At 47.6% G+C, this 11,340-nt stretch overlaps 2 protein-coding genes across 2 annotated transcripts; one reads left to right on the top strand and one right to left on the bottom strand.

The window, feature by feature from the left end:
* The first annotated feature begins 2,075 nt into the window (after positions 1-2,075).
* On the top strand, positions 2,076-2,992 carry LOC134082467 (CD209 antigen-like protein C). Its single transcript, XM_062538204.1, has one exon. It carries the CDS (start codon positions 2,117-2,119, stop codon positions 2,963-2,965), a length of 849 nt encoding a protein of 282 aa, XP_062394188.1. The 5' UTR covers positions 2,076-2,116; the 3' UTR covers positions 2,966-2,992.
* Positions 2,993-3,182: 190 nt separating this feature from the next.
* Positions 3,183-6,479, bottom strand: LOC134082466 (uncharacterized). Its single transcript, XM_062538203.1, has 2 exons — positions 6,374-6,479; positions 3,183-5,105 (listed from the first exon to the last, which is right to left on the bottom strand). Exons 1-2 carry the CDS (start codon positions 6,387-6,389, stop codon positions 3,580-3,582), a joined length of 1,542 nt encoding a protein of 513 aa, XP_062394187.1. The 5' UTR covers positions 6,390-6,479; the 3' UTR covers positions 3,183-3,579.
* Between the last annotated feature and the right edge of the window lie 4,861 nt (positions 6,480-11,340).

The following is an 11,340-nucleotide window of genomic DNA, read 5'->3' as shown; positions in this document are numbered from 1 at the left end:
CAGAAAATAATTCTGGGTCCCCCTGAAATGCTATAGGGTAGTCTGAGGGCATGCCCCCCCGAAAGAAGATGCGGAAAAACTGCCCCTCCAGTGATGACTTCTGATTAACTTTGTGGAACTAATTTACAAATTGATGCTTAAAATATACTGGATACATTGATTATTGTATAAGTATAGCAAACAAATTGACAAGAGTCATTCAAACTCTACATTACAGTAGGTGCAATAAAATCTTATCGGCTCTGCAACTTAATGTACTATAGCTGTCTCTTGGTCCCAGCAGTATGACATGATGACTGAAGTAGAAATATGAGATGAAACACATTTGTTTATTACCATAAATGGATGTGTCATTTAGGCCACTTTGTTTCGTTTAGCTGGATAATGCAATACTTTTAATGCAATGCAATAATACAATTTGAGCGACATTTCATGTCATTTTTCACAGCAAAATGGCTTTAGTCTGTTGATGGTTGTGTGATTTGTGTAAATCTCAATCTGAATCTATTTCACAAGCATTCACTGAAACATTTTCTTTATTAGTTTGTTAGTTTAGAACATGCCATGCAGATGAAAAAATGTATTGGAAATACAGTGTTTTTGGCACCCCATATAAAGTTGAGTAAAAAGAGATTCTTGAAGTGAAGCAAGAGACAAACGCTCTGAACATAAATTTGCAACTTATGAAAAGCATTTCAGGCATTTCATTCAAGCAACAAACCTTAGTAAACACCTTCACTAATCCTTAGTGAACTTTAAAACAACTGCTCACAGCAATACCCGAGCACCCTGAGGCATGGTGGCTGGGATGTCATAGAGGCTGTTGTGGTGATCATACACATCTTTCACACACACATTTTGGTGCAGTTTAGAACATCTTGGCCAAAGATAGCGGAAATTAAAGTGGCATGCATTTGATTTTGTATTTGTTTACTTGGGTGTGTGTGTGTGGGGGGGGGGGGGTATTATAAATGAGTGGTTATGGGCTAGGTTGACCACTAAAATTCTAAAATTCTGTCATCTTGGGAGCAACGGTGCGGGTAGTTATTTGGAATTGGGGGGGGGGGGGGGGGGGGGGGATGGTAGTGGCCCCTGGGGAAAATGCTTATTTCTAATGGAGCAACATTCCCACCAAGTTTCATGTTTCATGTGTGCCAGGGTTCTGGCCTTCCAAGAGTCATTGATGCCCACATGGACTGGTTTCGCTTTGCAGGGTCACATATAGAAACGCAAAGACTGCAGTGTTTTATATAAAGCACATCAGTGTGTTGCTGTTGATTTGGTAGAGTAATTCAAATGGTGCATTTGTGTTTGGTTTTGTTGCAATAATTACATTTTAGACAGGATTATTGGGTTTTGATTGCAGTGTTTCATTTTGGCATATTGTTGAGTTCTATATGTTTGAGTCTAAGTTCTATGTCTGGCTGTGTGTAGAGTTTTGACGAGTTTTGAAGTGTATAAGCAATAGGCAAATTAACCATTTATTAATAAACCATTTATCTTTCTATCAATAACTCAACATGGGATTGACAGTAGTCTACAAACTATAAACTACAGTAATTTCCCGCATATAAGCCGCATTGTGTATAAGCCACTGGACAGTGTTTTATGCAAGTTAAAAGAAACAAAACCATATAAACACCATATTACATACAGTACAAGAACACACAGGAGAAACAGAAAGACAGCCTGAACACATGAAGGAAAATAGCTGTTTTTGCATGGTGACATCTGCGAAGTAAGATAGCACAAGATAGAACAAAGATAGGGATAGGAGAGGATATGAAATTAGATAAAGTGTTCACTAGTTCCGTGGGAAATTAGCGAAGGAGAAGTCCCTTTCCTTATCAGCGTTGATATCACTTCTAAATGTGTAAGAGCTACATGTGCTGACACTGAACTACATGCACCTGCATGGCACTGTGGGGAGCCTGGTAGGCCTTGGCCCGCCCTCTTCCACCTACCTAACTTCCGCTGAATTATCATTTCACACAGATACACTCTGAACATAAAAGGAGGAAAGCACCCAGTATCACATACAGACACTGAGTCGCTTTCTTCGGTGAAGCTGGAAAAACAGTGGTGTGCCTGAAAAAGCTCTATCTAAAACTCTAAGATGGCAGGTGAAGAGTATATTAATGTTGACCCACTCTGTGTCCAGGGCCATAGAGGAGATGGGCAGCAAGTGGGCACTAGGACCAGCGAGATCCAGCAGGACATCCAGAGCAGGAGGCTGAACGCAGGGGGTCGCGGGACCTGGATCTACCCGCTTGTTGCAGTGGGCTTCACGGTCACATGCATTCTGCAGCTGAGCCTGAGCATCTTCCTACGATGGCATTACATGAACTCCACCGCGGAGGACAATCTAAAGGCAGTCATCAGCAACCTGACCAACACCACATCTGCTCAAATTGACCAGCTGAAGGCAGAATTAAACGACCTGGCCAGCATGAAGGCTGCCGAGATAGAGCAGCTGAAGGCAGAATTAAACAACCTGGCCAGCATGAAGGCTGCCGAGATAGAGCAGCTACTTAAGGACAAGCGGGAGATTGAGACGAAGCTCTGTCGGATGGAGGGTTCGTGCGAGGGATGGGTCGGCTTCAAGACCAGCACCTACTACGTGTCCACAGAGAAGAAATCCTGGACTGAGAGTAGACAGGACTGTAAGGACAGAGGTGCTGACCTGGTGGTCATCAACAGTGAAGAAGAACAAAGGTTCCTGCACAGCCTCCATGAAGTCACCTGGATTGGTCTGTCTGACCAGGAGGCAGATCGGGTTTTCCACTGGGTGGATGGTGGGCGTATAACATTCAACGTTGTGTATTGGGGAACTGACCAGCCAACATATGAAGATGAACTCTGTGTTACCATCTTCAGGTATTTTGCATTTATGGTCAGTTGGTTTGATAGACCCTGTGAAGAATCAAATCATTGGATATGTGAGAAGCATCGTTTCCTTCTGTGACCTTTCAGCGAATAACATCTATATTAATGTATTCATTTATTTTCTGAAGTCAGTAAATAGTGAGTGAATATATCTGTAAGGTCTATCCTTACTGCAGAAATATATTATTCAGGCTTAATGTTTATTGTATTCATATTCAAAGTTCTTATTCTTTGTTCCATGACTGTGAAGGAACCGTGGCATGTTACACAGAGAAACACTGCCCCCTACTGTAAGCGGGATTTCAGTACACTTTATTGCTCTTGTTCTGGCACAGACCGTAACCACTGCCATACATTTGACATTTTAACATTTTAATGGGATTTTAAATATTTAGAAATACATATATTCAAATACCAAAAACTGTCTGGCTCTTATCATAAAATATTAATGTTGTGTGTCAAACAACATTGTCTTTGCATTTTACACTTTCACATGTCCTTAAAAAACAAACTATGTTCACATTTGTTGGAAAACAAATAAAAAATTAGTAAAGTAAAATACATTTATTGATAACTATGCTGGCGGTCAGCAGTGTTTCAGGGAGCATCTCTGAGGATGCAATTCTGTACTGTGAGTTAGACAATATTTTAGATATCTTCCTGAACTAATAAATAAGCAATACTGCAGCTCTGTCAGTAGGGAGTGGTCATAGCAAACATATACGCAACAGGCACTTGAATTAAGTTGGGAACGTCCCATTTCCCAGTGGCTAATGCCCCCGTCACCATTCCCGCTGTCGTGGCAACAGTCCCCGCCCACGTGGACCAGCCTACAGCGATGGCCGCCGCTGACCCCAGAGACACCCCCGACGCTCCGACTGCCCCGAGCAGGGCCCCCGCCGTGCCCCCCGCGCCCAGGAACCCGGCCGAGGCTCGCACCAGACCCAGGGTGGCCGCCACAGCCCCCCCGGCCCCCACCACCACCTTCCCGTCCACCTGCCGCCCCAGGGGTCCTCCTACGGTGGCCCCGAGGCCCACCTGGCACAGCTTGGCCACGAAGAAGCCCGCGGCGACGGCCTCCAGGGACGAGCGCTGCCTCATGGCGGCGACGAGGAGCTCGCGGGGCGGGACCTCTCTCCCCGCCGCTCTCAGCCTGGCCGAGTCCCCGGCCACCTCCTGCCCGGCGTGCACGGTCAGCACGGCGATGGCGAAGGTGGCGAACAGGCCCATGCAGCCGGCGAACTTCCAGAAGCTCAGCTTCGCCGACCTCATGAGGGCAAAGGTCATGACGAGAACCAGCGCGAGCAGGGCCATGAAGACGAAGCGGTAGTCGCCGAACCCCAACAGCCCGAGGCCCGTCGTCACGGCCGCCGTCACCGTCATCGGGATGCCCGAGAACGCCAGCAGGTCCACGTACTGGGCCATCGCCTTGGCGACGCGCTCGGAGACGCTCCTCTGCTCCGTCTCCAGCTCCGTCCGCTCCCTCTCCTCCCGCTCGGCCTCCTTCCTCTCCCGCCACTGCGTCTCCCAGGCGACCCGATGCTGCTGCTGCTGCTGCTGCGTGGCGTCCGCGTTCCCGTCTCCAGCGCCCTCCTCCAGCATCGTTATCCTCTGCTCCATCTCCACGGCGACCCTCTGCCTCTGCTCGTCCGCGGCCGCCTCCTGCCGCCTCCGCTCCCTCTCCCGGTCCTCCTCGCTGGGCTCCAGGATCCCGCAGCAGAGCCGCTCCGCGCCCCCGAGCCGCAAGAGGGCGGCGCGCAGGAACGGCGTCAGCAGCGCCAACGCCAGCAGCCCCCACAGCAGTCCGGCCGCCGCCGAGGCCCGTGCGAGCATCTCGATCGCCGCCCCGAGCGTCGCTCCGCTGGCCGTCGCCCCGACAACAGCGGCGAGCCCGGAGGTCACCCACACGAGCGCCCCGACTCCCAAGGACCCGTCTCTGCGTCGCCTCACTCTGAGTAGCATCAGAGCCACCAGGGAGGCCATGGTCACCCCCGTCACGGCGGACGCCACGGCGGTAGAGAGGGCCGTGGCCCCGATGAGCGTCCCCACACCCAGGGGCCCCACGTCTCCCACGGCGTCCGTCATGACCTTCAGGTGTGGCCCGGAGGTCAGCGCCGCCGCCGCCTGGTTCATGGGTCCCTCCGTGGCTCCCAGGGCACAGCCGGCGACCGCACCCAGGATGAAGCCCACGGCGGCCTCCATCGCTGGGCTGCCTGCTTCTGGAACAGCAGAGGAGAAGAGCATGAGGTGCCTGCATGCATGTGTCATCCACTGCATTCACTGTCTAGTCTACCATATATACAGTATACCTGCTAGCTTTAGCACATGAGCTATAACATGGCCATGTATGGCAAGCCGAATGAGCATTTATTCCTATGTCTTGATATCAAGCTACAGTGTCCAATCTTTTGTCTTTTCTGTAAACTAGTTAACTAGTGAACCACATTTCCTGCACTAGTTAAAGTGTGCATGTCTGTCTTCACTAGTTAACTAGAAAGCATTTGGGCTCTTATTACTTAACTAGTGCTGAAAATGTGGTTCACTAGACTAGTTAACAAGTTTACAGAAAATACTCACTAGTATTGGACACTGTAGCTTGATATCAAGATATCGGAATAAATGCTCATTCGGCTTGCCGTAGCTATGTGCATGGTCACAGCCACCATGAAATGGCCTGGATTGGTCTGTCTGACCAGGGGGCAATTAGGGTGGATACGCTTATAACAGACTACCCTGTGTATTGGGGAGTTGAACAGCTACCATATGATGAACTCTGTGTTATTATCTACAGGAATTATACACCGCTGGTCAGTTGGTTTGATAGACCATTGGATATGAGACAATTATCGTTTCCTGTGATCTTTCAGTGAAGAACAAATATATTAGTGTATTCATTTATTTTCTGAAGCCAGTTGCCTAAACAGTGAGTGAATTCACAGAACTATAAAATTTGGTCTATCATTTCTGCAAAAATTCAGGCTTTATGATTCAGGCTTAATGTCTGTAGTCACATTGGTAACTTCAAGCGTATGTCACACAAATAAATTGTGTGGGAAAAGTTTCCTTTATTTACCTAAACTTATAGCTGGTGAACCAAACGCGCTTATCCAGTCGGACAAGTTTCAGTGGTGAAATGATACAGATCAGTTGCACTTTCTCTCTCACGTGAACTGCAGTTGAAGGGCTTACAAAATACTAAATTCAGCAAATAACAGAATAGGCTGTTCTAGTAAGCCTAGGCTACTGCCATATTTTCAAAGCAGTAGCCTATAGGCTTACAGTATTGGGCTATTATTGTAAAAGACGTCCAAAGGACAAAGCAACAGAACAGCAATTCAGTACAGAAAAAAAAAGAAAACAAAGTAGCGATTATTAATGTGTCACACACTGACACTGACTAGCTGGCTATACAGCATGCAACTGCGTTGACAGACATACGATTCTGTAGCGTATTGAATGTAAGGTGCGTCTTGTTTTCTGTTCTTACTTGGTGTCGAAGCCATGGTAACGATCCCAAGCACCGCGGCAGCAGAGACCGTTGTTGAGACGGTCGCACCGAGAGGCAGGTGAATCTCTCCCTACCGCACTCGCAGAACATGATCTGCTGGGACACACCTCCTACCTGAGCTGAAACTTCCGCCGGTAGGATATTACTCCAATCGTGTCTCCGATCAGAGAGAGCACTCGACGTTACACACACTGGTTATCAGTAGGATCTCTGCACACATTATAGCCTATATACAGTAGGCCTAGATGTGATCTCTGCACACCTCCACGGTTTCACGCAAGGAATACAATTTAAGTTTTAACGTGTTTTATTTGAAATTCAATTATTAAAACATTTGGCTATTCATTCATATTAGAGGGAATGAATTTTGCTCTCAATCTTTTAATTTGCCACCAGACCTACTGAAACATCTAGGCTGAATGATAGCTTCAATTATCCCATTATCCCTTGAGAACATAAGGAATAAGGTAGCCAAAATAATAGTTTCTCAGTCAGGATAAAATTACCTCAGTCAGGACAAAAGGCTACTATTTCCCTCCAAATTATTAATCTCATTCATTCTTTTAATGCTTTTAATCTATAGCCTGCTGACTTCACATGTAGCGTAGGCCTACTCATGGCATTTGAACCAATAGGCCTACTGGACTTGATGTTTAATTTACAGTGTTGGAGATTTGTATCATAACCGGTTGCACAGCACACACACACACACACACACACACACACACACACACACACACACACACACACACACACACACACAAACATACACACACACACACACACACACACACACACACACACAGTGCCTTGAGGCCTGTGGCTGACTCCACTGTGTTAGGGGCGAAACTGTCCTGTCCTGTGGCTCTGGAGCCCCCATGTCTACCCTGACAGACTCCCCCCTCCTGCTGCTCCAGGACATGACTCACGAGAGCTTCAGATCAGAAATCAAGCGTCTATGACATCACTTCCTTCTGTTGTCGAAAAAGAAGAAGGTTGTAATGTAGTGTGTATCAATAAAACAGTGTAAAAAATGAAATGATCTGATTTGGCATGATGTTTGTGGAACGTACTGTACCTCTCAACCCCATCAACCAACTCCACATATCATGCTTTATGCTGCAGTACCAATGGTGTGGTGTTTACTCTGTTGTTGTGGAATGTAGTCTACTAGTGGCCTGGCTATCACCAGACTAAGCTCAATCTTTTAAGATTGAACATTTAGTCTGGGGAGTCTCAGTCTGTGTTTCTGCATTTCTACTGCACAAGAGGCAGGACACTTCAGATGACTCTGTGCGCATTAGGATAGTCCTTCAACCAATCAGACCAGCAATCTGGGTGCGCCTGGTGGATAAGCCCGTTTGTGATTGCTTCCAGCAAACGTGGACAGGAAGCAGGAGAGAAAGATATGCAGGTTTCCAGCCTGAGCTGCAGGGCAAAATCGCTGGCAGATCGGGCTGGGTTTACCCAGTCTAGTCTAGTAAGTAGGCCTAGTAAACCTGCACCAACTAGCGCTGGGGTACTCAGGAAGACAGTGAAATGTCAAAACCCCTTCAGTATACAGTATAATTTCCAACTTGTATAGGTGTTGAACTCAGTAACTGTGGCACTGTTGCTCACTGATCCCCTGCAGCTCAGTGCCGGTTTAAATGCCCAGTCACACACACACACACACACACACACACACACACACACACAAACATGCACTCCTTCCTCTCATCTTTTCAATCCTGGCTGATCGCAATCCTTGTGAGACCGGTCCAGCGAAAGACCTTCATGGGGCTTCAGCCCAGTGACACATTTTGGGAAGTTTTTCTGTGTGTGGATATCTTTTTAAGATGTGGTTCATGTCTGAATCAGACATGAACCATTGGACTTGAAGCAATCAGAACATCTACTTTAATTTTAGGTTTGTAATGTGGTCTTTTTATTTACAGTTTTCACCCAACTGATATTGATCAAATTCCTCTGACTGATCCAATATGAGGTTCAGGTTCTCAAAACAGTTGACATAGCAACGTTGACATACTGTAGCCATTCAAACAGATCCTGCCAACTGCAAAACAGCCCGGTTTCACTTGGAAGGAGCCACAGCATTCTTATCAGATAACATCTTTTAAAAAACCAAACTCTGATGTCTAAACCATAGCTGATTAGACAGTGCATTCAGCTTGAGCCATTATGACGTAGTTTGGAAAGCATGTTTATTAGAATGTTTAACTGTTTTTTTTAGACAAGAGTGATGGGTCACTTGAAACTCTCAACCTTTCAATGACATGTGTAGCCTACCTTAGTGAGAGTGAGAGAGCTCTTGTCATGTTCACCTGGTGGAGCCCAGTATTACTGTACTGTATGTTATCACCCACAAAGAGGAAGTACTTAGACTTAGGTTACCTATGAAGTAAATCTGTTGAAAAAAGGTTTATTCACCGTTCCATATCAATGCTTATGAATGGTAACTATAACAACCATAGTGGAACAACAGTTTATCCTGGAAACAGGCTTCGCAACAATCAACTGTAAACAAGTTAACTGTCCGTACTATCACTGTTAGGGCCAAAGAAAGTTGTACAACAAATTGAACAAGTCGGCTTCTTTATAAACGGAACTTCTTGTTTTCTTTGCATGTTATGAAAGCAAGACTATTGCCTATATTACCGGTGTGTGTGTGTGTGTGTGTGTGTGTGTGTGTGTGTGTGTGTGTGTGTGTGTGTGTGATACTATTGCCTACTGTATAGTGGTAACCGGGTGATAAGCGGGATAACGGCCTTTCGAGGTGTCCTGTTATACGGAAGTAATGGACTCGGGCAGAGGAGTTCTTTGCCTCCCCCCACCACCGTGTGTGTGTGTGTGTGTGTGTAGTGCTTGCACCATCTGCTTTCAACTGTTGACACTGGTCAGGCCAGAACACAACACCAGCCAGGAGTGAAAAGAGTATGGAGCGTGTGTGTGTGTGTGTGTGTGTGTGTGTGTGTGTATGGGTCTGGGTCTGTGTATGTGTGTGTGTGCGTGTGTGTGTGCCTGCGTGCGAGGGTCTTTGTGTGTGTGTGTGTGTGTGTGTGTGTGAGTGTGTGTGTGTGTGTGTGTGTGTGTGTGTGAGTGTGTGTGTGTGTGTGTGTGTGTGAGTGTGTGTGTGTGTGTGTGTGTGTGTGTGTGTGTGTGTGTGTGTGTGTGTGTGTGTGTGTGTGTGTGTGTGTGCGCATGCATGGGTCTGTGTGTGAGAGTGTGTGTGTGCGTGCGTTTGTGGGTCTGTGTGTGTCTGTGTGTCTCTGTCTGTATTGAATGTGTACACACTCGTAGCCAATCAGCCAGTTAGGGGTAGCGCAGCAGGACAGCGGAGAAATCCGATTTTCACCAAACAGCTCCCAGCAAACCACAGCGCTGGTGTGGAAATGTTTTCCAGACTCTGCCAGCGCGTCCTCCTCTACTGTGGCAGCCGTGGAGCCCAGTGTTGTGGAAACAGTGGCAAATGCCTACTGTAGCCGTTAGTCATCCCCAAGCCCCCAGCCTCTGTGTGTGTGTGTGTGTGTCAGGGGCTGAACGGTCAACATCTGCGGAGAATCTGCTTCCAATCCTCTTTGTCAAAGCGGAGGAACTACAGTCCTCTCCCTGCGAGCCGGGTTGGAGTGAAGAGGAGCGGAGCTGAGCGGAGCTGGCCTGTTGGACTGCTACATTGCTGGTTCCTGATGTATTGTGAAGGGTTGTAAAAATGATATAGCTGATCGGCCAACCCGGAGGACAAGCCTGGCGGGTCTCCACGGCACCGCAGAGGCCCATCCAGAACGTTTCGAGACCAGCTATGGGAAGCGCTAAGGAGTCCGACGGAGGAGAAGGCCAACGGCATTCATCGCAGCGCTGAAGTAAATCGCCGATTATCTCGTCCAATTAAGTCGTTTTTATTGAGGCCTAATGGCCTACGAGCGAGTGGTTTAAATGTCATCTTCCTCTGTGCTCGGACCTTTAAAATATACACACCACCAGCCAGAGAGAGAGAGGTGTTGCTTTGGCCACTTGCCCTGAAGCCTAGTGTACTTCTTCTGCCTTTGGATCCCCTCCAGTCGCTGCTATCTGAGAGGCACTTATGTTGGTTGCTATGATACCCTAAAAGTGCCCATTGACCCCAGGTTGCATCCCATTGGCCGGATTGGCCACTCATGTCCGGCTGATTGGCCGGTTTATGGGCCATTAATAGTGAGCTCATTAGCTCGGAGGAAGCGGAGCGTAATCTCGGTTAGTGTAACGCAAGATGCGGCGCAGCAGCGATCGGGAGTGCTGTCCACTAGAGTAATGAGGCTGTTGAGAGATCTTTGTTGCTAAGTACTTACCTCCGCAATTTGGCAGCGCTTCCCTGGGATAGCAGGTCAGGTTTACGAGGCTGGCTCGGGAGCAGAGGAACACGTGGGCCGCGCTGAAAGCTCGGAGGGGGGAGTGTGGAGCGGGAGGAAAAGAAGCGGCAGGTTGGATTTAGGTCGTTTTCATAATAAAACTCCGGCCAAATATTTTCCCTGTAAAACTCCTGAGGCCTTTGATCGCGTTAGGAATGGCGTCCATTGCTTTATTTGCAGGATAAAAGAGCGAAACCAGATTTAATGGAAATGCTGGGATGAGGTGGGGGGCAAGGGGGGGTTACACGCACACACACACACACACACACACACACACACACACACACACACACACACATCAAAGCAAGGTCAGCGCAAGCGCTTTCCATTCTACGTTCCATGATTCCTCACGCACAACTTAGTCAAAGGAAGGGGACTTATGCTTAGATGCCCCCCCCCCCACACACACACACACACACACACACACACACACACACATCTTTTCTAAGGTATCTCACATACACATACGAACACATACATCTGTTCTTGCTATGGCCAACAGATGGCGCCGTTACCCCACCAAACATGTGTGTGTGTCGGCGGAAGCCTTGGCGTTGTTGA

This window comes from Sardina pilchardus, chromosome 6, assembly GCF_963854185.1.
Source record: "Sardina pilchardus chromosome 6, fSarPil1.1, whole genome shotgun sequence".
In the NCBI taxonomy this organism is placed as follows: domain Eukaryota; kingdom Metazoa; phylum Chordata; class Actinopteri; order Clupeiformes; family Clupeidae; genus Sardina; species Sardina pilchardus.
The sequence above is the reverse complement of the archived record's forward strand: the minus strand, read 5'-3'. Positions and strand labels throughout refer to the sequence as shown.